The sequence below is a fragment of the Theobroma umbraticum genome, unplaced genomic scaffold (assembly GCF_002168275.2).
Source record: "Theobroma umbraticum cultivar Fairchild unplaced genomic scaffold, ASM216827v3 scaffold_67.0, whole genome shotgun sequence".
Lineage (NCBI taxonomy): Eukaryota > Viridiplantae > Streptophyta > Magnoliopsida > Malvales > Malvaceae > Theobroma > Theobroma umbraticum.
In genome coordinates, this window is record NW_018397262.1 from 6,044,677 (window position 1) to 6,072,634 (window position 27,958).

Below are 27,958 nucleotides of genomic sequence, written 5' to 3' on the forward strand. Positions count from 1 at the left end.
CAATCAAAATTATGCACTATATAAACACATATACATATATATATAGCTTGCATGTGTGTCACAAGCAATCGAAGAAGAACAAATCCACGTTGCATTGCTCCATGACTTCTCCATTCATCATCATTTGGATTTTTATGAAAAGGGTGTTGAAACTTGGTCATTTGAAGTCATCCAATGCTTAGTGTATATTGCTATTGTTGATCAGATTCATGGAATCTTGTCTAGAAATCAAAACAGCCCTAGCCATATTTTCTCCAAGTTTCCATCTTACAAACGCAAGCTCTTGATGCTTCATTTCAATATTACGCGACAACGATAGAGATTAAAGCCCAGGATGTCTAGTACACATAAGTTTGGGGTCAGGATTTTCCTTTGCAATTTCGAGCTAAAAACCTTGACACATGAAATTTCGGTTGCAGAATTTGGTTTACAATACCGAACAAATGATTTGTATAATTTAATTTAATTCTTTTGTGTAGGCTTATGGATCATAAATAATCCCTTGCCAGCTAACAGTTTCTGTAGAGTCCATCACATGTGATAGGGTCATGCAATTGTGACTTCGCTGAAATCTGTTGGGAGGAGGAGGAAATTAGGCCTTTCTTGTGGCGTAATGCTCGGTGGTGGTGTCGATATGAACTTTGTTTGGCACCAAATCCCCTCCCCTGGGAAAGGATGACACAAGGGTAAATTGAAAAAAGAGGCTATGCCAAAAACATTGAACGAAAATTTTTTATCCAAATTTAGAAAGACAATGTGTTAAAATACCTAACAACTAATGGACTCTTTGTCAAATATATCATTCGGTTCTAAAGCAAAGGGAACTATCAAGGAAAGCAAAGCATGATAACTACATCCAAGAACATGGAAAATTGAAGAAAAAAATTTTCCCAATACCATAACCTCAACAAAATCCCATGTTAATTTCATAACATAATCTTTTTGTGCTAAATTTATATTAGAATTTAATACGTATATTATAATTATACGTAACTGATGAAACACGTGTAAAATTTTATTTGTAATTACTTCATTAGTCACATATGTCACATTTTTTTTTGCCTTTTTAAATCATAAAAAAACTTTAAATAAGTTAAATTCATTACACCATATTCATGCATTGTATTAAACAATTTGAATCTGGACAGTTGAGATAAGGAATTGAGTTTAAGACGTATGAGTTTGTGCTATATCATGCTTTCTTGGTTAATCACTTTGACTCAATAACCTGCAAAAGTATTTGAAAAACAGGATATGGTTTGTTTAGAAGATGTAAGAATAGGATTAAGGCTGCCTGGTTTTGCATTGATACAGCAAAAACTAGAACATACAAAAGTGATCGCAGGTAGGTTTGTGAACAAGTACATATGCACATGGAGATTTCAATCTTTTTTTACACATAAAGGGGATGTTAGGTTTACCATCATGAGGGAACAAGAAGATGACTGATAACATAATTTGGTAACATATCATCTGCGGCCATTAACTTAAGGCTTATGCAACTCACATGGGAGACTACCCCAAGAATGTTGACCACCCATGTTCTGAATAAAAGCTTCGATTTTCTTTAAGCCATTGTGCGATAAGAACGACTTTGATCACTGTCTACATAGACTTGCCATAAAATTGCTTTACCCCTCTTATCCATTTTACTGAAGGAAAAAGGAAACCAACTTCATGGACTTTCGTTAGCCATAACCAAAAGTTTAATAAGACCCATTAATTCAATTGAAGGTGAAAGATGAGAATTGCAAGCATATCCAATTATTTAATTCTTATTACTCTTTCAAGTCGGTTTTTGATCTGGTTCTTGATCGTAAACCCTAAACCTTGATATCGAAATAAATAAATAAACAAAATCATATTATTCTAAGTTAATCATAATGCCTCCATCACCTTTAGAAAAAAAAATAAAGTTACATAACCATGGAGCTCTAGACATAGTGGGAAAAATTCAATATCTGATTCAATGAAGATTTGAAAGAGATCATGGGGGCATGCAATTGTGATGTAGGATCATTCAAATGTAGATATTTAGTAATAGTGGGGTCCACAAAATCAGACAAAATATTAGAAAATAAAATTATTTAGTGGTGCATTGAGATCTTATATGTCACTTCTAGGAATTTTGAGGGATCATGGTTTCCCTTCTTTACATGCTTCTTTGAATTTTCGGTAGTGGCTTTTGGGAATATATGGAGAGCAAAAATGTGGTTGCTACAGAAGAAATTGATTCCAAATATGGCAAACCCTTTGGACCATTCCTTGCATTGCAATACATTTGCAAACAGTAGGCTTTCCCCTACTTAGTTGAGTGGTTGAATTCTTGTAGTAACTCTTGTTTTTTAATATATAAACGCCTTTTAAATCTTGTCACAACGATAAGTAACTTTCTCTTATTTTATAAATATTATCTTTTATTTCAAAATAATCAAATTCAAGTCTCAAATTTTAATCATTACAATATCCCTTCCTTCTCATTTGAGTAATGTTTTTACTTCGGTTCATTATCTTTCATTTCATTAATAGTGTTCTTTGGAATTCAAACAATCAAAATTAAAAAAAATTGACTGAAAAAATTAAAATTGAAATATTAATTAAGAGACATAGGGAGTGCCAAAAGGCTTTCAAGGAATCCTAAGCAAACATATTAAACATTTGAAACAATTTACATTTTGGGTACCTTAACACTTTTTTGAAAACAATGATTTTTGTGAGCAATGCCAATACATGAACTCAATGGAGCTGTCATGGTCTCAATGTACAATCCTCTCTTCTTTAATACCCTTTCCCCTTTTTCTTTTTTCATTTTCTTCTCAAAAGGATGGAAAAAGGATGGGGACCCTTTATTGATTCAGTTATTCCACGTGAAAGTCTAATCTTCTGGTTGTGAATTTTCATTAAAGATTAGGTGAAGCATGGGTGCCATTAGAATGATTTTCCTTGTCTTCCCTAAGTGTGTAGATGAGGGGGTTGAGTTGAGATGTTTTGAGATCGTGATCGTGTGATTGTGGGGTTTCTCTCCTGGTGATGATAAGAAATGGACTACAAAAAAGTGACAACTGATGGGACCCCTTGGTCCATCATGAAACCAGCATCGTGACCCCACTTAGCCATAGTTCCAACCTCCCCTTTCAAGATTTTGGCCCTGCCCAAGGGCTTGGGCCACTAAAAAGTAGTGACAAAACCCTTTGATTCTCCCCTAGTTTTCGCTAGCTACCTAGGTTTTTAGGTATTGGTCAAAGGCACTAGACCCTCCCCGTTACTGTTTCAGAAATGGAGGAGCCTCAACCATGTCGATTAGCTCCCCCTCTATTTTTCCCCCAGAGGAAAGAAAGGAGGAAGGATACTGTTTCCTTAATAATTAGGGCCATGGAGCCATGTCTAGGTGTCACCCTTCTTTACAGCTTTAGCATAATTCATGGTTCACACTTTCCTTGTAAAAGTTTTCAATTTTAATTCATGTTAAATTTCTGTTGGAATCGAAAACTGAACAAAAAGTCAAGAGAGACATGTAAATTTTTTTAAAATTTTAAATCAAAATTATGAAAATGACAATTACTAACGAATATCCATTACATTCAAATAATGTAAAATACTGATATGATTGTTTGTAATTACATATTAAAACAAGTTGATAGATAAATTTTTTATGATATTGATAAATCAATGTACGTGTTTGATAAGATTAGATAGATTAATGTCTGCAGATTAAGCAGTGTGAAAAAATAAATCAAAAGTCAAAGTCGATTAATCCCAATCAAGGTATACATGGAAATAGTGGTCGCATTGCGACAAAAGAGAAAATGAGAGCAAGTGCTGGAGAATAGAGGTATAGCTGAAAGAGGACAGCCAAAGAAAGAGAGAGGGAAGGCAAAGCCATGGCCCTGAACGTCCTGTTTAGGGTTTTAGTGGTGCAAAGCCTTGGTCACCAAAATGGATGGCTCCGGTGGTGGGATTTGCATAGCAAAAGCATGACATCGGAAGCGTAAATTGAGCTTGTTCCCACCCCACACTTATCCGTCCAATATTATCTTTTTGTTGCCTTGTTTGGCGTGTGGTCCCCACCCCCACTCTCTGCGCCACGTGGCAACCTCTTCCACATCTGGGAATTACACGTGTCGGTCAATCAACGGGCCGAACTCCCCCCCCGCACCCCCTTCCCTACTCTCCCAGTTCACGTCATCATCATCACCCTTTCCCTTTCACATGTTTCTACTCGCTAACCACTGCATGTCTTTTGTCAACCTGTGCATGGATTCAGCTAAATTAAGCATAGGTTCGGAGGAGTGATAGGAAATGACTAAAATACCCTTTAAACCCTGGGTCGTGTCTTGCTCGGGTTGGGCGGGTGAAAGAGTAACAGATGCCAACTTTGGTGTACTAAATCCTTGCCCACCCCTTTGGCAGTCTTTTGGTTCAATTTGCCCATTTAAAAAGAAATGGTCATGACAACTCTAGGCAAACATTTGTGAGCAGCCTCTCAAAATCCTATGATGTTCTTCTTCCCTGGTAAACTTTCAGGATTCAAGGTCAAAAATTCTCAAGTTCAACGCTGAATTAAGCATATTCAAAGGTGCAGTGATGGAGAGCACCGACTCATCGACAGGCTCGCAGCAGCCAAACCTCCCGCCAGGGTTCAGGTTCCACCCCACGGATGAGGAACTAGTGGTACACTACCTCAAGAAAAAGGCTTCCTCGGCTCCTCTGCCGGTTGCAATTATTGCAGAAGTTGACTTGTACAAGTTTGATCCATGGGAATTACCAGGTAAAAATGTCTCGCCCACATGATCTTTTTGCCTGCAAAAAATTTATTCGAAAAGCGTAAACAGGAAAAGAGGAAAAAGAAAGTGAAAAGTGCATATATAGGGATTAAGCGTCACATATGTATAGGACTATGAACAATAATCTTTTGGATTTTGTTTTGGGTTTTCAGCTAAGGCCACGTTTGGTGAGCAAGAATGGTACTTCTTTAGTCCTAGGGACAGGAAGTACCCCAACGGCGCCAGGCCTAACCGGGCGGCTACTTCGGGTTACTGGAAGGCTACCGGAACCGATAAGCCGGTTTTGACCTCGGGAGGGACTCAGAAGGTTGGTGTGAAGAAGGCACTGGTTTTCTATGGAGGGAAGCCCCCTAAAGGGATCAAAACCAATTGGATCATGCATGAATATAGGCTTGCAGATAATAAGGCTAACAACAAACCCCCTGGATGTGACTTGGGCAACAAGAAAAACTCACTAAGGGTAATCATAACTCGTCAGTTTCTACTCCAAGTTTTTGGTTATATCAGGAATTGATTGTGTGAATACTTGTTTGTTTACTAATGAGAAGTTTTTTTTTTTTTGTTGCTTTTTCGTTTACAGCTTGATGATTGGGTGCTGTGTCGAATCTACAAGAAAAACAACACGCATAGACCTATGGATCATGATAAAGATGACTCCATGGATGAAATGCTCGGGCCAATACAACCTTCAATATCAATCGGTAGCCAACATAATGCAAAATTTCAACTTACAACAAAGGGAACAAGTTTTGGCACATTGCTAGAAAACCAGGAGCACAGCCTGTTTGAAGGTATGATGGCGGGGAGTGATGGGATTAACAGTGGTTCTATATCTCAGTTGGGGTGTTCAAGCTCAAAGCCTGACCTGTCTATGGTTAATCCTCTCAAAAGGACTGTCCCATCGCTTTTCTGGACCGATGAGGACACGGCTGGCCCTTCAACAAGCAAGAGGTTTCATGGGGATAGCAATGATGGAAGCATGGAGAAAACAGATGGGAATGGTTCCATTGCAACTCTGCTTAGCCAACTGCCACAAACCCCTCCATTGCAGCAACAGACATTGCTGGGGTCAATGGGAGATGGGATTTTTCGGCCTCCATATCAACTTCCAGGGCTTAACTGGTACTCTTAATTCAATTCCAGGTAGTGGGTATTCCATAGATATACCATCTATACTTCTTTTTAAAAAAAAAAAATCAAAATTTTCAAGTAGCTTGGAAGCTGTCAGTGCCATGTTACATACTTGTTGATACAGTCGCCAATATAGTCATGAAGCTTTGGATTGGGATTAAGATTGAGATTTTGGTTGTTAAAGAAAAGAGATTAGAAAGACTTCAGTCCTAGATGAACCGGCCACGACGTTTCTTTGAGTGTAACAGGTAGCTGCCAAATTTCATCTCTTGAGGCCATAGATATAGGTAAATTTTATATAATATATACTTATATATATTATATACATATAGTTTGCTATTTATGTAGAGAGATGCAAAGAAGAAAAAAGAAAAAGGGGGAAATTAATGAGGGGAGGTTGCAACTTGATGTAGAAAGAAAAAAAAAGAAGAACAATAAAACTGATGGATGCTAAAATATTTTGCTGTAGGACACAACATTGAAATCTTGTATAGAAATCCTTGTTGTTGTAGAACTTTTTATTGTTGATGATGCACATTTTAAGAATATATTGGTTATGGTTTGTCTACATCAAAGTTATGTTTCATCTTTGGATCATCTACACACAATATTGTGCCATACTTTCTTTTTTCATCACTCAATCATGCTTTGCATTTAAAGACATAATGCCTTTTTATAGTCACTCCATAAACCCTAGAGGGTAATGAAAAGCTTTTAAATTTCCCCTCTTTTTTTTCAGTCTTTTTTCTTCTTCTTTCCAGCTAGTGTGTTTTCCTTGTATGCAATCAAGAGCATGCAATGTGATGGAATATAGGTCAACTAGAAAGTGGCCACTAGGTTGATTAGTGTACTTCCTTGATGCTACATATATATACAGGATCCAAGTGGGGAAAGGATGGGAAAATAGAATCATCAAATTCACAGCTTCCCCACTTCTGAAAAGAGGATCCATGAACAATTTTTCTCATGGTTTTAAATTTTCTTATCTAGTGGGAAATATAATTCAGGGGGTACAGGAAATAGTCCTAGAAGATCTTTTTGAGTTTCAATATATAATATTATATAGTAATAGAAGAATCATCATTAACATTAATAGGTATGAATTCCCAATAATTGGTTGATAAGAGCTGAAGTATATGGGGCCATATTACTATCAATAATCTCTTTTATTATTCCCATCATTATGACAATACATATCAATCAACTAATTTATATATATATATATATATTAATGTCTTTGTAGATAGTATTTTTAATTATTATATTTTTATATAAAAAACTTCCCCAAAAATCAGCCACAGTTTCTAAATTTGTACATTGCTATATTAATATAATTTTATATACAAAAGATTTCCTTTTATAATGTTATATAGCTCTGCCCATCACCTGATTTTATTGCTAAGCTTGAAGCCTTCCGGTCAATTGTTGGGGTGTGCAAAACAAATATCAATCCTCTTAATTATCTCTTTTCAGTTTTCCAAGCTGTGGTTCCTTTCCCTTTGACAAAGATGGTTGATCTCCTCGACAGTGAAAGTTAACAACTTGGAAAATGTTTGAATTGAGAAAGAAATGATGCTTTAAACAAGGTTGAAGAGGATATATAATAACTTAGGCCTTAAGTTTAGAGAATCTAAGGCTTGAGAGCAACCCTGAAAAATACCAAGTTTCAAAGCATTAACCAATTGTTAAGAGATACATCTCCCCCATGACTAGATGCTTCAACAGTTTCTCAAAATTATTTCCTTATCATTAGGTCCTCTGTACGTGTCCATCTGCACGTATTTATCAGAATAAGTTAAACACAGAATTCGAACAAGTGGGATAAAGTTTCAACATGTTGAAGTCATAAGGTTTTATCTATATACAGGGGGAATGGAGATTTGATTTTTATTTTTATTTTAAAAAAATTATATACTATCCAATAAGTTAAATGCTCGTGTATGTTGATGTCATGACTTTACATTCGGAAGTCTTTGTAGAACTGGAAAACCGATCTTGAATTAATCTAAATTTTGTTTTTCTCATTGATTTTATCTGGAAAAGAAAAAGAAAAATTGGGTGTAAGGTATTAGTGTGTGGATGTCATTTTCTTGCATTGGGTTGATAAGACATAGAAAAGTATATTCCTTGACCTAGAGGTCACATAAATTGACAACAAGAGGCTACCTCACAAAATTAATGGCCTTTTCTCTTTTGAGACTATGGGACCATTTCACTATCATCAAAAGGAATCATTATCTTAAAACCACACAAAATTAAAATCCCTTTAATTACATTCCTTTCAAAGGAAAACGTACAAAACAACTTTATAAAATTTCCTGTCAATTACTGATTAATTTTGGAATAGATATTGAAAACCAGTGAAATGCGTTTATCTTCTTAATTTTTTTTTTGGAGGGTGCTATCACACAATTAAAGCCTTTAAAAATCTCTACAAATACGAGTTTTTATTCTATTGTAATGATCATATCTTTTCATGTGCTTCAATAAACTCATTATTCGGATTCGTGCCCCACACATTCGTAAATATTTTATACATAAAATAATACATATAGATATATGTTATGTATGCATATATGGGATGCGTAAACATGTTTACGTATAAGTCGTGAAAAAAAAAATTAAATTTGCATGAATTTGACTCTAATAATAAAAAATTTTGATTGAACAGAATTTGAGAATGTGTGAATCTGTGTCAGATTAGATCATGAACGTTAATAATGGCACTACCCAAAACCTCTACATATCTAAAGAAAAGTTAATTTTTCCCATCGTCTTTCCATCAATGAACCTACCAAAAAGAATAGTGATTTCATTGATGAGGCTATGTCCTGCAGCCAACAAAAATTCTTTACAAATCTTAGGCCCATAATTCATTATTGAACTGGAAAAACAGAGAAGGGGGTTACGTAGCATGAACAGCCTAATTAGGGCATTGACCCACAAATTGACACTTGATTTTTCTGAGCCCTTCCGGGAACACAAAAGCACCCAGGACCATGGACAATCTGTACAATAATTCTAAGCCCAAGTTGCTCATGGCCCATTTTTTTAAAACATGAATTTCATTGACCAATTAGCTAGCTAATTATTAAAGATTAAGCAGAATACATAATCAATTTGATAATCCCAAAGGTCCTCACATTCCCATTGCCTGTTAATTACTTGTCACAAGCAAAGATCTACCTGTACAATTTGCAGAAGCAAAGAATATGTAATTGAGGGTGAGGGCAATGTACTAACATTTTGCACCTTGATCTCCTAGAAGATTATCAAAATAATCCATCAGTCAATCATTAAAAATAAACTTGCAAACAAAAAATTCATTTCACTTGCAATTTTTTTTCCACGATCTTTCAGATTATTCAATCACAATTAAAAATTATATAAAGATCCATCATAAATCTGAATTTCATATAATATTTTCATGAATCTTATCTAATTCGTGATTGTGATTGGTTAAGTGTCGGGTAATAATTATAAGAAATATATTTTTTTATATCACACTTATCATGTGAAGCGTCATGCGCTCTGTAACTGTTCTTAAGTTTATTAATACTAGATTAATGAATAAATTAGGTAAACATATGAAGATAAATGACATTAACAAACTTATAAAGTCATGCAATAAAAAAGGAATAAAACAGGTGGGCATGATTAGTATGTTGAAATCACCAAGATTTCTCTAGTTTTGCCTTGAGGGATACACTTGTGCTTAAAAAGAAAAAGGAAATTAGAAGAGTTTTCCTTGTTCTAGAGGGATTTGCACAGCTGCAATCAAGCTGGCAAATGGGTTTTGCTTATGTGTTTTGATGGAATAGTGGGCAGGTCCAACAAGGACCCAGCACATACCAACCCTCTCATTATACAAATAAATCATCCAAATTCAAAGCTTAAAGTAATTCCAAAAACTGTACCAAAAATACCAAAAACAGGGTAGACAGATCAAACATGTGTGGTGGATCTTTGATGCCCTTCATTGATGAAAACAGCTCAGAGGTATTTACCATTAACTCCATAGAATATGATAGATTTATGTTCCTATAGGGGGCTAATTATCAACCTAGGTTAGGTTCAATGCTTGATGATTAGATGCCTTCAGTCATTTTCTTGTGTAAAGGCAAAGCACTAGAAATTGAAGAGAAACAATTTTGACCCCTAGGAAACAAATATTATCTTAAAAGTTTTGAATTTTAAATTCGAATTTAAAATATAACGAGACGAGATTTAATAAGTTAGAGAAAATTACATTCGAATAATCCAAATTTTTATATACCAAAAGAAAAAAAAAAGGAAAACATAATGGTAAATAAAATCTTTACAAGGTTACCAATTACATCAGAAATTTTGGCAGTGGAAGACAAAATTCAACAGTGGGGTTGGATTAGTGATGCACTGAACTCAGAGAGGGGGAAATGGCGTAGGCCTAAGCGTGTATGTACTTTTCCAGGTGAATTGATGGTATCGAATATGCATTTGTGGCTCAAAAATCACATGTAAAAGAATCCTTATAAGCGTTATCAAACCGAGTACCCATGGAGGAAGCCATGGCTATGATTAAAGATTAGTAGTCAAAATGGTATGGCCATGGCCACTAAGACTCGAAATTAAGCTACTCTACTTAATTACCAAGACCCAAAATTTGGTCAAAGTCTCCCAACCCCATTTGTAGAATCGAGTTGGAGACAGCCTTCCAAGAAATACTAAGTCAAAAACGAGAAAATTCCCATCTATATAAGCTTAACAAATCAAAATGAACCAGGCATGACCAGTTCATCTCACCAACTGTATACTCAAACTACCAACTCCACAATATGCAATTGACTACCCCTGAGAAACAAACTACAGAAGGTTTAGATATTCCGGCGAAGCCCTCTACGGCGGGAGACTCGACGGAGGAGAATCAGGGTCGTCGAAAGAGTTACATGTCATCGTCATCATCATCTCCTAGACCCCGGCCGAGGTGTACATGTTCAAACCATCCAGGTTCTGTACCTTGTAGCAGGCATGGTTACATGGTGCCTAGGCAGAACATGAGGAGTTACAGTGCTAACAAGGAGATATTGAGGAGGGCATTAACACCACCAAATCGTAAGATGACACTTAGGTGGTGGAACTTCAGACCAACGCCAAGCCGGCTTTCTAACATGTCTATGGCATAAGGGTCAGAAGCTTTCTTTCTTTTATACCAGTTCTGACGGCAGGAAATTTTTCTGATCTTTGGAAGAATATAGAGAGTATGTAAATGATTTAATTGGAGGGTTAAACTTTTGGGTGATACTGTATATCTTGTAATGGAATTTTGAGCCGTTTTTGTTGGTATTTTGGATGGTTTATTACTCTTACATGTTCATAGATATAATCTGTCCAATTCTCTCTGGAAACTTTATAATCTGCTGATAAAACCAATCCCAAGATTCACTGCGATAATAGTCTGTGAGTCAACAGCAGCAAGAGTAAAGCAATTATCTCATCTAAGATCTAAATCTGCTCTGTTTTTCTTGCTATGAAGAAAATGTTTCATCTCATCTGGTTTGAAATTTCTGTTGAATTCTTCATGTTCCCATCCAACAGTTAATTAGCTTCAGAATTAAGATGAACTTTATGGGTATATGACAGCAAAAAGCAGGGAGGCTAAATGAGATCCTGATTCTTTAAGAATCTGATGTAGAAGATTTTGGTTTTAGCAATTCCCTTTTTCCTTCTGAGGTTTTTATATCATGTTATTGCATCACCATATAAGCAGCAAATTTCTCTGAAATGAAAATGGAGAGGGGGCCAAGGATGGTAAAGAACTATGTGCATAATCTGAACAACAAATTGTGCCTGGAAATGCTGATATACAAAGGATATCAGCAACATCAGTAGAAATACAGTATATTGAAACGAAATATAAAACCAAGTAATGCAAAGATACTATAGACCAACCAGCATCTGGAATGAAAGCAAAAGTTAGCTTCTTCCCCATTCTATATGATTCCAAAGTGATCATTGCAAAAGTTTAGACAACTTCCACCCCAAAAGGGAAGAAGAGTTTAGCACGAAAGAATGAACAAATGAGAGCACTAGAAGATTTGAGTGTACCATTGGTGCGTGAACATAAGCATCAAACAAGTTCAGTCCTTGCCTTCTTGGTTAGAATTTGGATTCAATATTTTAGTTTATTTCAGTTTGATTGCTCTGTCCTACTGCTTACCATCTAGTAAAATGTTAGGCGCTAGGTAATATATAATCCTGCACTAATTTTTTTGCCATTTAATCCTTCTAGCTATATTTTGAAGCTTGGGTTTGGAGATACCTTTATTATGATGGGCTGTGCCTAACCGAAGTAGGCAGAAGAGAATATCTCACATAGGTTTTTTTTACATATCCAGTATTCACAAGCACATGCTCTGGATGCAATGCGTCCTTTTAGATTTAAATTCACTGCAAAGGTGAGTTCACTTGAATAGCTGTTGATTCTCTCACTAAAATAAAGCTAAAGTTTAGTTCTTTTCCTTTCTTTTCTTTGCTTCCCCCACCCCATTCCTTTATGGCATCAATGGGGCTAGAAACAGAGTAAAAGAATCTATATTCAGTATCACTTGCTCACTAGCTCTTGATAAAAAATGTATGGGAGCCAAAATTTTCATTATATATTGGTAATATGGCCAAAGGATCCACATATCTAACACCCAAAAAGAAAACTATAGTGGAAAATTAGGCAGATAAAGGTAACAGAAAGAGGGAAACCTTCTAAGCATCATCACTGATACTGTCTAAGAATTTTGATTAATCACTGTGTTTGAATGACTTTTCACAAATAAAATATTGACACATCATAAGCACACTCATGGTGTGTTATACAAATTCGAGAATCAAGCTTAAACATAATCACTACAATGAAGCAGCCTCTTTGTGACTTTCATCACTACTGGTTATCAGGACCTGCTGGCATTGTCAAGCCTGTCTCAAAATGAAATCACAATCGAGCAGCATCCAGCCTATTTTAAGCAAAGCCATCAGATACAATGTGCTTTCCTTGCATTCAAACAACATGACTAAAATATAACCAAACACACACCAAATTTCCTCTTCAATTCAAATTCTAAGAATGCTATAAGTACTATAATGAGACTGTTCTAGATTAGCAAGGTCAACTTTTCACATGGCATATATCGTTAATGTCAGTACAAAAACCATGTAAGGGTGATTCAGTATAACTATGAGTCTATTCTAACTAAACAAAAACATGCAATGCAGACAGACAAAATGCAACACCATATAGAAGGTCTGCAGCTGCACAAGAAAGACAACTTTATGCTTTAGTGGCACACGTATCCACATGGTTCATTGTGGCCCTGCAAGAATTCAGCAATATGTTATTCAAATGATAAAGAGACATAGCATTGCAGAAATTGTGCATTCAGAAACAAACACAGCATCTCGGTTTACTACTCGCATGACAACAGAACCTTAGTACATGAAACAAACAAGGGGATTACAATATTTGATCTTCAAAGAATAGACATGCTTGAATTTGTTGATATGAGCATGCTTACATGTACAATTGTTCGTATGTGAGATAGAGAAGCATCACGACTTTAGCTGACAAAGGCAAACTGATCCAAATGTAGTTTTGATCTTTAAGATGTGCTATAGATTATAATTATTGAAAATCTGAGGCAGCTTTTCCTGATCTATGGAATTTCTGTTTTTTATTAATAGTTTTCTTTTACCTCCAATAAACCACTAAGACATCCTACTTTATTAGTGCATATTCACCCAGGGTATATGACACAACTACAGAGGAAATTTATTTGAGAATATGTGTTACTATTCTTTAGGCAATTGGTAGCAGACAAGAAAATCCACCAGCATAACAACTATGCAACATCTAATAGATCAACTGATTTCAATATATGTAACACCAGGAACATATCAAGCAGAGATGCTACAAGAACACAAAGTTATACAGCCTACTCAAAAGGATTCCCATGAAAATATCAGAAATTGTTCTCTATAACCTATTAATAAGATGCTAGAAAAAGCAGATCCAATGGATAGAGTTTTCCTTGTTTTTAGAGCCTCACTCATGCTTGATCTCTATGGCCAATGTCCTTAACAATCTCCTTAAAGTATCAATGGATTATCTCTTGTATCAAACCTTTAGCCCATTAAGCTAATAGAATCGACGTTGTGCACAAAAATTATATATGCAAGCTTGAATTTGACATTCATAGAAAGCCAGCCTGAAATAAATCTCAAGCCCATATGGTATTAATTACAAGACAGTCATGAAAATAACAGGCAGTGCACTTACCAATCCTATGTCATTTCACTTTCTCCCTCATTAGATACATCAGAATCACTTGAATCATTAACGTGATTTGCATCATTCAGACTGCCAGTATCTATCCCTTTGTCAAGGAATACCAAGCTCTCCACATAACTACCAACAAATAAAAACCCTGCCTCTGCCTCAATTCCAAGATTCTCCATTTGTCGGCAGTTCAAATCCAGTGAAGCCAGCTCTCCACCATCCACTTCCAATAAAACTTCCCTATTCTTCCTAAACCCCAATACCCTTGGTAGTACCTCTCCACTTTGGTCAGTCAAATGTAACACCTTAGTCCATGACTCATTTACACCATACTCCTTCATGACCCACATGTCAAGCTGCTCACCATCTTCCCAATCTCTCTTAAGCACTGCAATGGAAGATTCCTCATATTTCATAATGGACAAATCCATAGGACACAAATCAACTAAACTCTCTGGCAGCCTTATCACATTAAATTTCTCAGTGCTTATATCAAAACCCAAAACCATATTCCTGAATCCACCATCCTTTCCTCTCTGATATCCCAGCCAATGCACAGCCCCATTCACAAAGGCAGAGAAGTTATGCCCTTCAATACCATACTTGGGAGAAATAGCAGTAACCCTCTTCCAAGAATTTCCATAAAGTGAAAACAAATAAACTTCAGTCAAAGTTTCAGCTTCCTCGCCAACTGACATGCTCACAACGTTAAGTAGCTTGTAATCATTGGTTCTTGAATCAAACCCAAATCCTAGAGTTGAATTATAAGCCCTCCCACTCAAGCAGGTGACACTGGGCTTGGGCAAAGTAATGTACTTTTGAATGGAAGGATTCCATAGAATTAATTCAACAGAATCTAGCGGAAAAAAGCCATCTTGAAGACAAACTAACCCATTACATGAACCAACCAATCTAAACCAAGGCGAATTACTCTTGAAAGGGAAGTGAAGCTGCTTGTACTCATCAAAGTCATCATTGTCAAAATGTAAAAAGTAGCTTTCTTTGTCATTCTTGAAGAGCCTGAGAAGGAGGAGGTGATCGTTGGGTTTCGAAAGTGCTGTTTGTAAATGGCTCGAAATGAAAGATGGGTTCTTGATGAGGCTGCTCCAGGCTTTGCAAACTGATCTGCATTTCACCAGGGACTTGACAGGGAGTCTTCTAAGGATTTCCAGGATGACTTCTTGTGGCAAATAGTCAGACATCTTGTTTTTCCTCAGTTGCTTTTTGATGTAATGAAATGTATATCAGGAGAAGAGAAGGCGGAAGAGTGGAACTGCAGAAGTGGCTAAAAAAGTTAGACCTCTTGGCAGAGAAGAAAGAAAAGCATTGGGACTGACTACATGAAGCTTGCTTTTCTCTTCCAAAGAGCTATTATTGGCCCATTGACGTTGTTGTTGCTTTTCACTCATACCATAATATTTTAAGAATTTATTTTTCTTCTCACCTAGAACTTTTACTCTTCTCCATGAGATAAGATTTAGTAGAATGCAGGGAAAACCCCAATACAAACCACAGATCCCGACGGTCAAATATCGGACCAGTGTGTTTGCAGGCCTTTGATGAAAGGAATGTTTCTGTGGAAGAAAAGAAAGAAACAACAAATGAAAGCATTGGTTTTTCTTTCCTGTGCTAAACCAAAGAGAAACACACAGTACAGAATCATATATGACAAAAGATTATCCAAAACCCAATAGTGCCAGATGACCAAACTGACTTTTGGATAAAAAGGGTGGCGTCGTCGGTGCACCAACGCCACATCACACATATATTTCATTGATTTTTTACTAAAGCTTTTGACTCAAACCACCGCCCAAGATCACTAATTAAAAGTTGAGTACTTTCAGAAACTCTGAGCAACGAATTTAAGCCCATATGTTGCCAGCGAGACTTGAAACTCTGCCTTTCTTCCTCGAGATTTTGATGACAAGCAGTTGTTTAGGTGCAAATTTAGTAGAGATGTCTTAAGTTTCATATAAATTTGGCCATTTTTCTTCTGTTAGTTCATAATTTTGTATCAAAAATCAACCCCACAATTCAGGGTCATTGTCTTCTTCCAATTCAGTCAAGCATATCTGATCTACAACCAAATGTGGTCATCTCAAATTCTTCATCCGATTGATCCAGCTGGTTGTTTCTTGCTATAAAGCAAAAATGATTTATCTGGTTTGGGTGTTTTCTTATGAACTGTTGCATGTGCTCATCCATGAGATTGAGATTAGGATAGCTTTAATCAAAACCATCATAATAACCTGCTTGACTTCAGTAGTCAAGCCACGAGACAGATATGACTTGGACATCCGGAATATCCCTCACTCCTCTTCTATTGAAACTTCAAACATTATACAGTTAAGATATCTGCATAAAACAATTGTCTTTTACAGCAAAGACTTTTGACTTTAATATATTTACATTGTATAGATGCCATTACTAAGGCCATGCTACTTAAAGAAATCATTGCCTTGGTTTTCTTACAAACTGCTCTTCATTGGACTTGTATTTGATAGATCAAAAACTTTAGCATTGGAAGGAGAGACAACAGAGATAACAAAGAAGAGAGAATCTGAGGAAAGAATTGAGTAATAAAGCAATCTCGGAAGTTTGCAAATGATGAAGAATGCAAAAGAAAGCAGCAAAGGGAACCAAGTGCAAATTGAAGGCCTGTCAGGCTCAACAGTCGTAGCGGGCGAACAAAGAAAACGTATAGCCTCAGCTTACAAGGATTGAAGAGTAGTCCAAGCCCAAAAAGCTGTGGCTCCCCTACGTATTATAACATGCCAAACATGCAAAATCATAGATTAAACAAAATTTGACTCATGTTACCAAGGAAGTGCATAAGTTTAAGGCAACAGATGAACCATAAAAGAATCCTCTAAGTGCATTTAGCCATGTATGCCTCCCATCCTTGAAGGCGGTAATCACGAGCTACCTCTGCAGGGTTTGCTGCCTTAATGATTCCACGCCCCACAATTATTATGTCACTACCCCTATCAAAGATGACCTGGAACAACATCATTTATCTCAGTTATTAAAGCTGAAATAAATAAGGCAAATGCCACTGAAAAGGAAAAAAATCTCTTGCATACCTGTTCAACATCCTACAACTAATTTATTTGGTTAATGATCCTACACTGATAGTTGGACTATGTACACACATACATACATAACAGACACACACAAATATATAGTGCTTTTTAAGGGAAAAAATTATAGAACTAGTGATGATGGAATAAAATATTTACAGAATATGGAGTGTTATACTGCTGGCCTAGGGCATCACCACCCTTAACCATTTGAACTCCGGGAGTTGCCTGAATGAATGCTGGATTAACTGGTGCCCCAGGCCATGATGCTGGATTGACTGAGATGAAACCAATGACAAAATCAGAATGCTCATCAGCAATTTTTACTGCAGCAGCTGTGTAGTCTCCCTTGGCAAGGTTACCAGCAGAGCTCATCTCAGCAAGTAGCAACAGGCCCCTACCACGAGGCAAACCCTAAAGCAGTTCACCAAAATTAAAATTATGAGAAAGATTAGCTTAACTCCTAATTGTAAATCTTGCTAAAACTTAATACTAAGCAATTATAATGAACCTTCAATTTGAGACCATCCACAATTCCAGGACCAGATATTATGTGTGCATTAACAATATCAGCCCAATCCAATATATGGAAGATACCTCTGCAAAACAACATGACCAGAGGCCCTTAGACAAGAGCAAGGGCACCCAACAAAGGAACACTTTGTACTGCAAAAACTAAGTATTACCCTTCATACTGCATTGTGACTGTGTTACCAATGTCTGCAAACTTACGGTCTTCAAAGATCAAAAAGTTATGTCTTTCTGCAATCTTCAGTGGAAATGTGGAATACAGCATTGTTAGTTCAACTTTGCAATAACTTCTCTACTAACTATCAGTTCACAAGATCCTACATAATCGAATGGAGGTCAAAAACTGTCTTCTACAAAAGCAACACCCTTTTCAATTGGACAAATATCCACACAAGTTTAACTAGAAATCTGAAAATAGAAAGCAAGGGCAACATCCTCAGTGAATTGTAAAATAGTTATATTGACACTGGATATAAAAATGATTTCCTGAGCATGACCATAGCTTGGAAAATTTATGTCTAAGGCATTTAACATAAGCATTTGAGATATACCGCACGAAGTTTAGAACCAAAATCTGGAGTGAAATCAGGCAATATATCAACATGGGTCTTCAATAGACAGATTTCTGGTCCAACCTACACAAAAGTTCAAATATTGAGAAAGAGAATTTCAAATAAGTAATCAGCCAGCCAGAAAGAAATTTCATATTACAAACATTCAATAAATGCATAAGGACCAAACAGCCTTTCCTCTTGATAGAAATCCTTTTAAAATCCAGGTCTAAATTTAAACATTAACATCAATTTAACCTTGTTCCCAACCCCAAAATATTAAGCTTAACTCTTAAGCACAACTCATATCACATGAAAATAACATGAACAGAAAAGAATTGATATACAAAGACATGGCCAAGTAACATAAATGGGGTCCAAAACAGGTACCAGCCAACCCCAAAGACCCATTTGAAATGGCTATATATGAGTCAAACAAACCTAATCATGTATTGGATTAGACCACCTAGACATGGTTGACTTTTTTTTTTTGATATCAAGTAGTTGTCCGATAAGGATGAGGACATATATATCTCCAAATGTTGCAACTATGCCTAAGTTTCTAAGCATAAATACCACAATATTCTTCCTTGAGGCCATCAACGCATCCTAAGCCAGTAAGACTCTTTGTCAAAGAAAAAAACATTAGAAACAGTAAGACTCCAAAACAAAGATCTAACACAAAATTCAACACTTCCACCCGTGTTGTAGACTTGAAACCTTTGTTCCCCTACAATTCTAAGTGCTTAAACTTAGGGCCTGTTCATTTTTCTGTCCCAACTCCTAAATGTTAATCTCCATCCAAACAAAGAAAAGAAAAAGAATAAAATTCCCAAAGATTTCCTTAGAAAGGTATCATGCCAGGCTGCCAGTCCAAAAGTTTAAACAAAAAAATATTAGGAAATTTCTATCACCACTACTTTTCCCGGAAAGAAATAAATAAAAGATACTAAAGCAAATCACACTAAACATACTATTATAACCAATAAAAAATAAAAAGATTACTTATTTCTCATCATTTTAGAAAATTTTCCACTTCCCAAGAAAAAGTGATCTAAAAAAGAAAGAAAACTCATTTCCCATCAATGTCCCTAGAAAAGTTCCAACTTTACGAAGAAAACAAATAAACTCAAAACAGAAAACCAATTTTCCATCACTTTCCCTAGAAAATTCCCCCAACATTGCTAACAAATTGAAACCAACGCACAAACAAACTCATCCCAATTTACCTTCTCAGCAATATCAAGCAACTCAACAGCAGTCCCAACATCGGCAGCCAAGCAAAGATTACTCTCTTTCTTAACCATAACCTCAAAGAGCTTTTTCCCAGTTGGATTCTTAGCTAACTTAGCCCTTTCTTCAAACGCCAAACTCTTAATCCTCACTTTCTCCACCTTAGGCACAGCCACTTTCTTATTCTCCTCCAAAAACCTCATAACCAAGCGTTCCATCTCTTCCTCTAATTTCCCTTTCGCTCTCAAAACCTTCACCATCTCCGTCAAGGTAAACAGCGCGTGAAGTTTAATCCCATTCTCTTCCAACGTCTCCCTTCCGCCTTGTTCCCTATCAATAACCACGACGGCGTCGGTCACGTTGATTCCCAAAGCTCGTAGAGGCGTCGCTGTTTCGAGAACGGATGCTCCGGATGTAACAAGGTCTTCTACAATCAAACAAACCTGACCCTTGTCATAAACACCTTCGATGGACTTGGCAGTGCCATAATCTTTGACTTCTTTGCGGCGCATGAGCATGGGGATGGAGGTGTCAAGAGATATGGAGGTGGCTATAGGGAGAGCGGTGTAAGGAACGCCGCATATGAGGTTAAAGGGTGTTTGGGGAGGGAGAGCAGAGATGAGAGAGTGGGAGATTTGGCGGAGGAGGGAAGGGTAGGAGACTATGAGGCGCAAGTCTATGTATATAGGGGAAGAGATACCGGATTTTAGCTTGAAGTTGCCGAATTTGACAGCGGAGATTTCGTGGAGTTGGAGGATTAGGGACTCTGTTGATGACATTTTTGCGGCTGTGCTGCTGCTACTCGTGATGCTGTTGGAGGAGGAGGAGGGAAAGTGGGGAAAAGAGAATGAGTTTGTGCTTTATGTTATTATATAAAGCAGAGTTGTAAAAAGGTTTACGCTTTAAATTTATTACATGTTTGGGTGGCATAATTATAATATAATGTAATTGTAAGTAATAAGAGTATAAATAATATGATTATAGAAACGATAAAATTATAGTATTTGAAATGTAAAAGTAACGATTAAAATATAAAAAATAATATTATATTATTTAATTTTTAAGTATTTTATTAAAAAATATAATATTAATTTTTTATCAAATGTAAGTTTAATATAATTAATTTTTATATAATATTATCTTTTTAATATTATATTTTTTATATTTATTATTATAATTTTATATATTTTTATTTTTTAAATATAATATTATCTTTTTAATATTATATTTTTTTATATTTATTATTATAATTTTATATATTTTTATTTTTAAAATATAATATTATATATTAAATATTTTATTTTAATTTTTTTAAAAAAATAATATAAATTTTATTAACAATCACCATGATTTTTAAAAACAATAACAAAATATCTCTCAAAATCATGATTGACTATGAAGATTGGGAGAAATTTGTAACCATTCCAAACATTGCCTTTATGGTTAGCTTCCATGGTTTAACTATTTGGGTTTGATTCAAGAATTGATGATCCAAAGTTTTGTAAGTTTGTGCACCAGTATTTGATATAAACATTTATTTTTTTTATGGTTTTGTAGTGTTAATATTTAATTTAATTCTTTCATTTCTGCACTTGTATGATATGCAAAAGGCATTGGGTATTCATAGTCTTATCATTCTATTGCCTCTTGATGAGATTTTCTTTTAAGGTTAATGAAGGGATTAAACTGTACTAATGCAGGAGAATGTCCAAGGTAGCCTGAGTTTGGCCACATATTCCAGAAAGTAGGCTGCAGCCATGACCATATGAAAGGGGAGGATACTTGTTAATGACATGCTTTTGACATCATGTATAAAGAAAAGTTTTGGGGATGGAGAATGAACTGCACCATTAAACTGGTTGGATAATGTCTTATTGTCTTCAATACCTTAACAGTTCTTTTTCCCAAAACAAATTGCTTTGATTCTTGATATAAGTAGCCTTTGAACTTAGTTGGAAGGATTGCATGGGAAGTTTATATTAATCTGAATAGAGGACAGATATTAAAGGAGTGGAAGTATAGAGAAAGAGAATGACTTTGTGCTTTATATAAAGCAGAGTTATAAAGAGGTTTAAACTTTAAAGTTAATAGGGTTTAAACTCTATATAGAAGTTAGTTGAGTCGATTGGAAGAGTTCCTTAGAAGAAACCTCAAAGGAACATCATACACCAAATCCTCTTTCTTCGGAAGAAAAGTGAAAAAGCAGAGTTACCACTTTCCTTCCCTGTTTCCTCCCAATCCGAAAAGCAATATAGGAGGGTAAGAGGGTGTTACAGAATCTACCCAGAAAGGATTTCAGAACCAGGGATAAGAGGGTGTTACAGAATCTACCCAGAAAAAATGTCAAAACAAGGGATCGTTCCATGCTGTTTCCCTGAAGAAATCTTGCTCCAAATCTTCTGCAATCTACCCATCAAATCCCTGGGCAAGTGCATGTGTGTATGCAAAGCCTGGAACTGTCTCATCAAAGACACGTCTTTTATTTCCTCCCACCTCAACAACCAGTTTGAAAAATGTTCGAGAAACAATAACCACAACTTGCTCCTTCTTATAACTAGAGTCCGTGGAGGAGGAGGATTCAAATCAGAATACTTTCTGCACTTTGATGACCAAGAATTGAGTGAGTACACTCAGCTGCAATACGGCCCACTATATTATCATGATGTTGTTGGTTCTTGCAATGGATTGCTTTGTTTGGTGAATTTGTCATCAAGTACCATTCGCAAGTTCATGTTATGCAACCCCATTATTAGAAAGTGGGTTCGACTCCCGAGACCACGTCTTGGTAAATGGCCATGTCAAGCTACTTTTGGGTTTGGATTTGATTCGAGAAGGAACGACTATAAAGTTTTGAAAATCACCAAGAATTCTGTGACAAGCAATATTGAGGCTGAGCTTTACTCACTTAAAAAAAATCTATGGGAAATACTAGCTCCACCAAAATATGATCTTTATTCCGTTGATTACATGTTTTTTGTCAATGGAGTTGTTCATTGGATCGGTTTTGAGAGACTGGATGATGATGGACAGAGTAGCATTAAGTGTTTGCTTTTGGGGTTTGATATGAGTAATGAGGTATTTAAGGAGATTATCTTGCCCGAGAGTTTGAGTAATGTACCTCACAGTCACCGCTCAAGGTTGTCACGGTTGTATGTCGTTCCATATGCTGAATTGTCATCAATTGCAGTAATTGAGGACTGTTTTGATGGGGAACGTACTATATGGGTAATGAAAAAGTATGGTGTGATAGAGACATGGACTAAGTTGTTCCGTTTTGGAAGAACAGAAACCAGACATGTCCCAAGAGTTTTGTGGCTTAGGAAAAATGGGGGTTCCATGCTGACGGCCAGTAGAAACTGGCAGGTGTTTTCTCACGACGTGGAGAGCAATGAAATTCAGAACCTGGAAATTCAGGGAGAGGTCTTTTATGTTTTTAGTTATGTGGAGAGCCTAGTATTTCTTGACCAAGTAATTGATGCTAGGAGTAAGATTAATGCTAGTGATGAAGTAACTGATGATTCAAGTGATGACCAAGTAGTTGATGCTTGGAGTGAGAGTAATGCCAGTGATGAAACAACTGACGATTCAAGTGATGACCAAGCAATTGATGCTTGGAGTGAGAGTAATGCCAGCGATGAAACAACTGACGATTCAAGTGATGATGAAGAAGATTATATAAGAAGCTCACATTGAGGCTATCTGAGTTTGATAAACATTAAGCAAGTTTCAGAGATGGAGAAAACTCTTTATGATGTTATTTGATAAACCTCACTGTTTTTTCTACCATGCTTGAATTAGTTTAAACATAATGGTGGTCATTAGATGCTCAACTTGGGGCAACCCCAATTGTCCACTGCGATCTCCGAGTCTGATGGCAGGAAAACCTCACCTCAATTTACACTTTGTAATGAACTGCACCATTAAACTACTTGGATAATGTCTTCTTCTCTTTAATACATGCATTAACAGTTCTTTTTCTCAAAACAAAGTAGCCTTTGAAGGTTGTTGGAAGGATTGTATGGGAAGCTTATATGGATCTGAATAGAGGATAGATTGAAGGTTTTGGTTAGTCTTTTCAACATGCGATATCAACTGTCTCATATTATTTGATAAGTAAACTCCAAGGTATAAAGGCAAAAGATTCATTTGCATAGTACATGTGAACAAACTCTGCTGCTATGGATTGAAACCCAATAAAACAACAGGGTGAAGTTTCCAGGACTTGTCAAAAGCAAATGTCAAGGCAACAGTAACAACACAAGCCGCTACAACTTCATAAAGGAAAAAGCAGCAAGTGAAAACCAGTTGTTTTGATTAATTCCATCTGTTTTTGAGAGTAGATGTGCCAAAGAGAGAGCAAGAGCAGAGGGAGAGAGTGATTACAATCTACTCCAGAATCCATTGCCTTTGGAGTTAGTTTTCCCTGGAGGATTTTGGCCACCTATGGTTGGGTAAATTGCCATCTGCGGAGCTACATGAGGATTTGGTGGTGTAGGCAAGTGAGGATCTGCTATCATGAAACCATAGTGCCAAGTTATTGGCTGAACATGCTCATAGCGTTAAATGCTAGGCTTGATTATAACTTATGCTAACATCTATGGTCAAATCATTTATTAATAACAAATAAAAAAAATTAAGAAGCCTACCTTTTGTAACAATATGTATTTACGTGTTTTTATTTTATATGAGTAAATTTAAAAATGATATAATTAATTAATCGTGTTAGGATTTAAAAATTTTTAAATATGTGTATGAATATGTTTATTAAACGTGTAACACAATATGATTAACATGTTTTTTAAACGTGTCAGGTTAAATTTTGTAAGACATGATATAATTAAATTAAAATATGTACATTTAAAATTTTTATTATTCAAATTTACAATAAAAAATTATAATATTTAATATCAATAATGTTATAAATACATGTATCAATATCTCCTATATCGCCCAATTAGGTCAAGCAGCACAAACAAAGTCAAACAGCACAACGGTCTTGGAGTGTAATTTAATTTAAATCCTTATATTTGATTATATAATTAAGATTGGGATTCAATTTGATTGTTGTAATCTGATTTAAATTTTTAGATTTGATTATATAATTAAGATTGACATTCAATTTGAATATATTATCCATTTAGATTAAATCTCTTAACATTATCTTTAGTTTTTTAATACTTTTTATCTAATTTTTTTTCGATATTACATTTCTCAACAAATAAATCTTAATCATAAAAATATTTATATATATCATATTAATTGATCTTTATAGTAAGCTAAGTTGCCATCTTTGTTTGGGTGAATTGCCATCTGCGTAGCTACATGAGGATTTGGTAGTGTAAGCAAGGGAGTATGTGCTATCATGGGAGCAAAGTACTAACTTATTGGCTAAAAATGCTCATAGCTTTAATTGCTCTCAAAATCATCTAATTGTATTCATTAAAACTTATACTAACATTTTTTAATCAAATCAATTATTAATAACAAACATAGAAGCTTACTTTTGGTATTGAAAGTGGCGGTTCGTATTCATATTTCAATATATTAATGGTATAATGTAAACATAAGATAATAATAATTATATGATTAAAGATAAACATGATATGATTAATTAATCATGTTAAAATTTTAAATGATTTTAAACACATAAATATAGACTTTCTATAACAATATAACATGAGAGGATAGGATTAATAAATTTTTTAAATATGTCGCATTAAATTTTACATTTATAACTTATTTATATGAGTAACAATATTAATACGATTAATATATGATTAAAATGATTAAATTAAAATATATTTTTATTATTTAAATTTATAATAAAAAATTATAACATTTATCAAATATAATAAAATTTAATAAATTTTTATCATCATAAAAATATTAAAATAAATAAGTCTTGATATGTACAAAAATTGACCACGTGAGTCTTCATTGTCTACGAAATTTGTGAACACCTCATGGAGACGATAAGACGTAGGTCTACGAAGATAGCGGAAGAGACGCTGGAATTTAGGTTGAGTCGATCGGAAGAGTTCCCTACAGCTACAAGAAACCTCAAGCAAAAGCCAGCAATGAGAGGGTGTTACAGAATCTGCCCAGAAAAGATGTCAAAACTAGCGATGATTCCACAATATTTACCTGAAGAAATCTTTCTCCAAATCTTCCGTAATCTACCCGTCAAATCCCTGGGCAAGTGCATGTGTGTAAGCAAAGCCTGGAACTGTCTCATCAAGAACCCGTCTTTTATTTCCACCCACCTCAACAACCAGTTAGAAAAATCTTCCAGAAACAATAGCGACAACTTGTTCCTTGTTATGAGTAGCGACCCTGGAAATGAACTCAAAATGCGATACTTTTTGCAGTTTGATGACCAAGAATTCAGTAAGTACACTCAACTGCAACACGACCCATTTACTGACAAACATTATGTAGTTGGTTGTTGCAATGGATTGCTTTGTTTTGTAGACTTTAAACTTGGTTTCATTGGCAACTTCATGATATGCAACCCCATTATTAGAAAGTGTGTTAGACTCCCACAGCCTCAACCATGTTTTAATGGCTTGCCACATAATTTTACTTTTGGGTTTGGATTTGATTCGAGAAGCAACGACTATAAACTTTTGAAGATCACCAAGAAAGATAGGTTAGCCGATGTTCAACTTTACTCACTTAAAAAGAAGTCCTGGGAAATATTAGATCCACCAAAATATGATTTTTATTCTAATGATTTCATGGTTTTTGTCAATGGAGTTGTTCATTTTCTTGTTGTCCAGAGAGTGAATGATCATGGGCGTAGTCGGTGTAAGCTTTTGGTTTTGGGGTTTGATATGGCTGATGAAGTTTTCAAAGAGATAATGTTGCCTGAGAGTTTGAGTAATGCAGTTAAGCGGCCACCGTCACGGTTGTATGTGCTGTCACATGGTGAATCGTTATCAATTGCAGTAACTGAGTTTTGTGAACGTGGGAATTGTAGTATATGGATAATGAAAAAGTACAGTGTGGTAGAGACATGGACTAAGATGCTCAGTTTTGAAAAAATTGAAAACAGATGTTTCCCACGGATTCTTGGGTTTCGGAAAAATGGGGGCTTGTTATTGAAGACTTCTGAGGTTTCACAACAGCTGGAGATCAGCGATGAAATTGAAAATCTGGAAATTCATGGAAGATTTAGTTATATTTTTAGTTATGTGGAGAGCCTAGTATTACTTGACCAGGTAATTGATGCTAGGAGTGAGAATAGTGCAAAGAATGTGAGTAAAGCTAGTGATTCAATTAAGGGAGCAACTAACGATTGTACTAGAAGTGCGGCTGGTGATGAAGCAACTGATCATTCAAGTGGTCACTGAAGATTGTACAAGGAACATAGCCCAAAACAGGCAAGTATATGTAGCTCGTATTTGAACAATATTGCTATATTTTGCTCATTGTATGTTGGTTATACATGTGAACATTTAATCTCAACTTTTCACTAAATCTAATTCTAGAATTCCTGCCTATACTTGTATTTGAGCTGCTCACTTGCTCTGTAGAGTATTGTTAGGGTCAGTGCTGAAAGCATGATTGACCATGGGGATTGGGAGAAATTTGTAACCCTTTTAAGCTTTTGCTTTTATAGTTTGCTTCCATGGCTTTATTAGCCATTTGGTTTGATTCAAGGATTGATGATCTCAAAGTTTTGTAAGTTGTGCACCTATATTTAATTTAATCCTTTCATTTCTGCACTTGTGTGATATCTGCTTCAGATTTGTTTTTTGTTACTTTATATTCACCCACATTAACTTATTTACTCCAACTGTGTAATATTTATGCAAAAGGCATCGGGTATTCATAGTCTTATCTTTCTACTGCCTCTAGATGAGATTTTCCTTTAAGGTTAATGATGGGATTAAACTGTACTAATGCAGGAGAATGTCCAAGGTAGCATGAGTTTGGCCACATATTACAGAAGTGGGCTGCAGCCATGACCGTGTGAAAGGGAAGGATACTTTTTAATGACATGCTGTTGCTCTACCCTTTTATTCTCTCTTTTGACATCATGTATAAAGAAAAGTTGTAGAGATAGAGAATGAACTACTCCATTAAACTGCTTGGATAATGTCTTATTGTCTTTAATACATGCATTAACAGTTCCTTCTCTCAGAGAAATTGCTTTGATTCTTGATATACGTAGCCTTTGAGCTTAGTTGGACGGATTGCATGGGAAGCTTATATTAATCTGAATAAAGGACAGATTGAAGGTTTTGGTTAGTCTTTCCAATATTGGAGATCATCTGTCTTATACTATATGATAAGTAAATCCCAAGGAAAAGGCACAAAACTCAGTCTATAATCCCAAGATCC

At 35.6% G+C, this 27,958-nt stretch overlaps 6 protein-coding genes across 6 annotated transcripts; 4 read left to right on the forward strand and 2 right to left on the reverse strand.

The window, feature by feature from the left end:
• The first annotated feature begins 4,421 nt into the window (after positions 1-4,421).
• On the forward strand, positions 4,422-6,490 carry LOC110419404 (NAC domain containing protein 2). Its single transcript, XM_021432428.2, has 3 exons — positions 4,422-4,768; positions 4,937-5,244; positions 5,365-6,490. The coding sequence occupies exons 1-3, from the start codon at positions 4,585-4,587 to the stop codon at positions 5,914-5,916; spliced, it is 1,044 nt and encodes a 347-aa protein (XP_021288103.1). The 5' UTR covers positions 4,422-4,584; the 3' UTR covers positions 5,917-6,490.
• Positions 6,491-10,481: 3,991 nt separating this feature from the next.
• LOC110419575 (uncharacterized) lies at positions 10,482-11,237 on the forward strand. Its single transcript, XM_021432670.2, has one exon. It carries the CDS (start codon positions 10,730-10,732, stop codon positions 11,075-11,077), a length of 348 nt encoding a protein of 115 aa, XP_021288345.1. The 5' UTR covers positions 10,482-10,729; the 3' UTR covers positions 11,078-11,237.
• Positions 11,238-12,667: 1,430 nt separating this feature from the next.
• LOC110419048 (F-box protein CPR1-like) lies at positions 12,668-16,331 on the reverse strand. Its single transcript, XM_021431923.2, has 2 exons — positions 14,218-16,331; positions 12,668-13,255 (listed from the first exon to the last, which is right to left on the reverse strand). Exon 1 carries the CDS (start codon positions 15,417-15,419, stop codon positions 14,223-14,225), a length of 1,197 nt encoding a protein of 398 aa, XP_021287598.1. The 5' UTR covers positions 15,420-16,331; the 3' UTR covers positions 12,668-13,255; positions 14,218-14,222.
• Positions 16,332-16,555: 224 nt separating this feature from the next.
• LOC110419047 (uridine 5'-monophosphate synthase / UMP synthase (PYRE-F) (UMPS)) lies at positions 16,556-20,480 on the reverse strand. The gene is made up of 6 exons (XM_021431922.2): positions 19,609-20,480; positions 18,380-18,463; positions 17,984-18,066; positions 17,809-17,896; positions 17,457-17,711; positions 16,556-17,215 (listed from the first exon to the last, which is right to left on the reverse strand). Exons 1-6 carry the CDS (start codon positions 20,389-20,391, stop codon positions 17,087-17,089), a joined length of 1,422 nt encoding a protein of 473 aa, XP_021287597.1. The 5' UTR covers positions 20,392-20,480; the 3' UTR covers positions 16,556-17,086.
• A 1,472-nt stretch (positions 20,481-21,952) lies between these two features.
• LOC110418853 (F-box/kelch-repeat protein At3g06240-like) lies at positions 21,953-23,305 on the forward strand. The gene has a single exon (XM_021431679.1). The coding sequence runs from the start codon at positions 21,953-21,955 to the stop codon at positions 23,303-23,305; it is 1,353 nt and encodes a 450-aa protein (XP_021287354.1).
• A 2,417-nt stretch (positions 23,306-25,722) lies between these two features.
• On the forward strand, positions 25,723-27,848 carry LOC110419881 (F-box protein At3g07870-like). The gene is made up of 2 exons (XM_021433011.1): positions 25,723-26,994; positions 27,523-27,848. The coding sequence occupies exon 1, from the start codon at positions 25,723-25,725 to the stop codon at positions 26,962-26,964; it is 1,242 nt and encodes a 413-aa protein (XP_021288686.1). The 3' UTR covers positions 26,965-26,994; positions 27,523-27,848.
• The last annotated feature ends 110 nt before the right edge of the window (positions 27,849-27,958 follow it).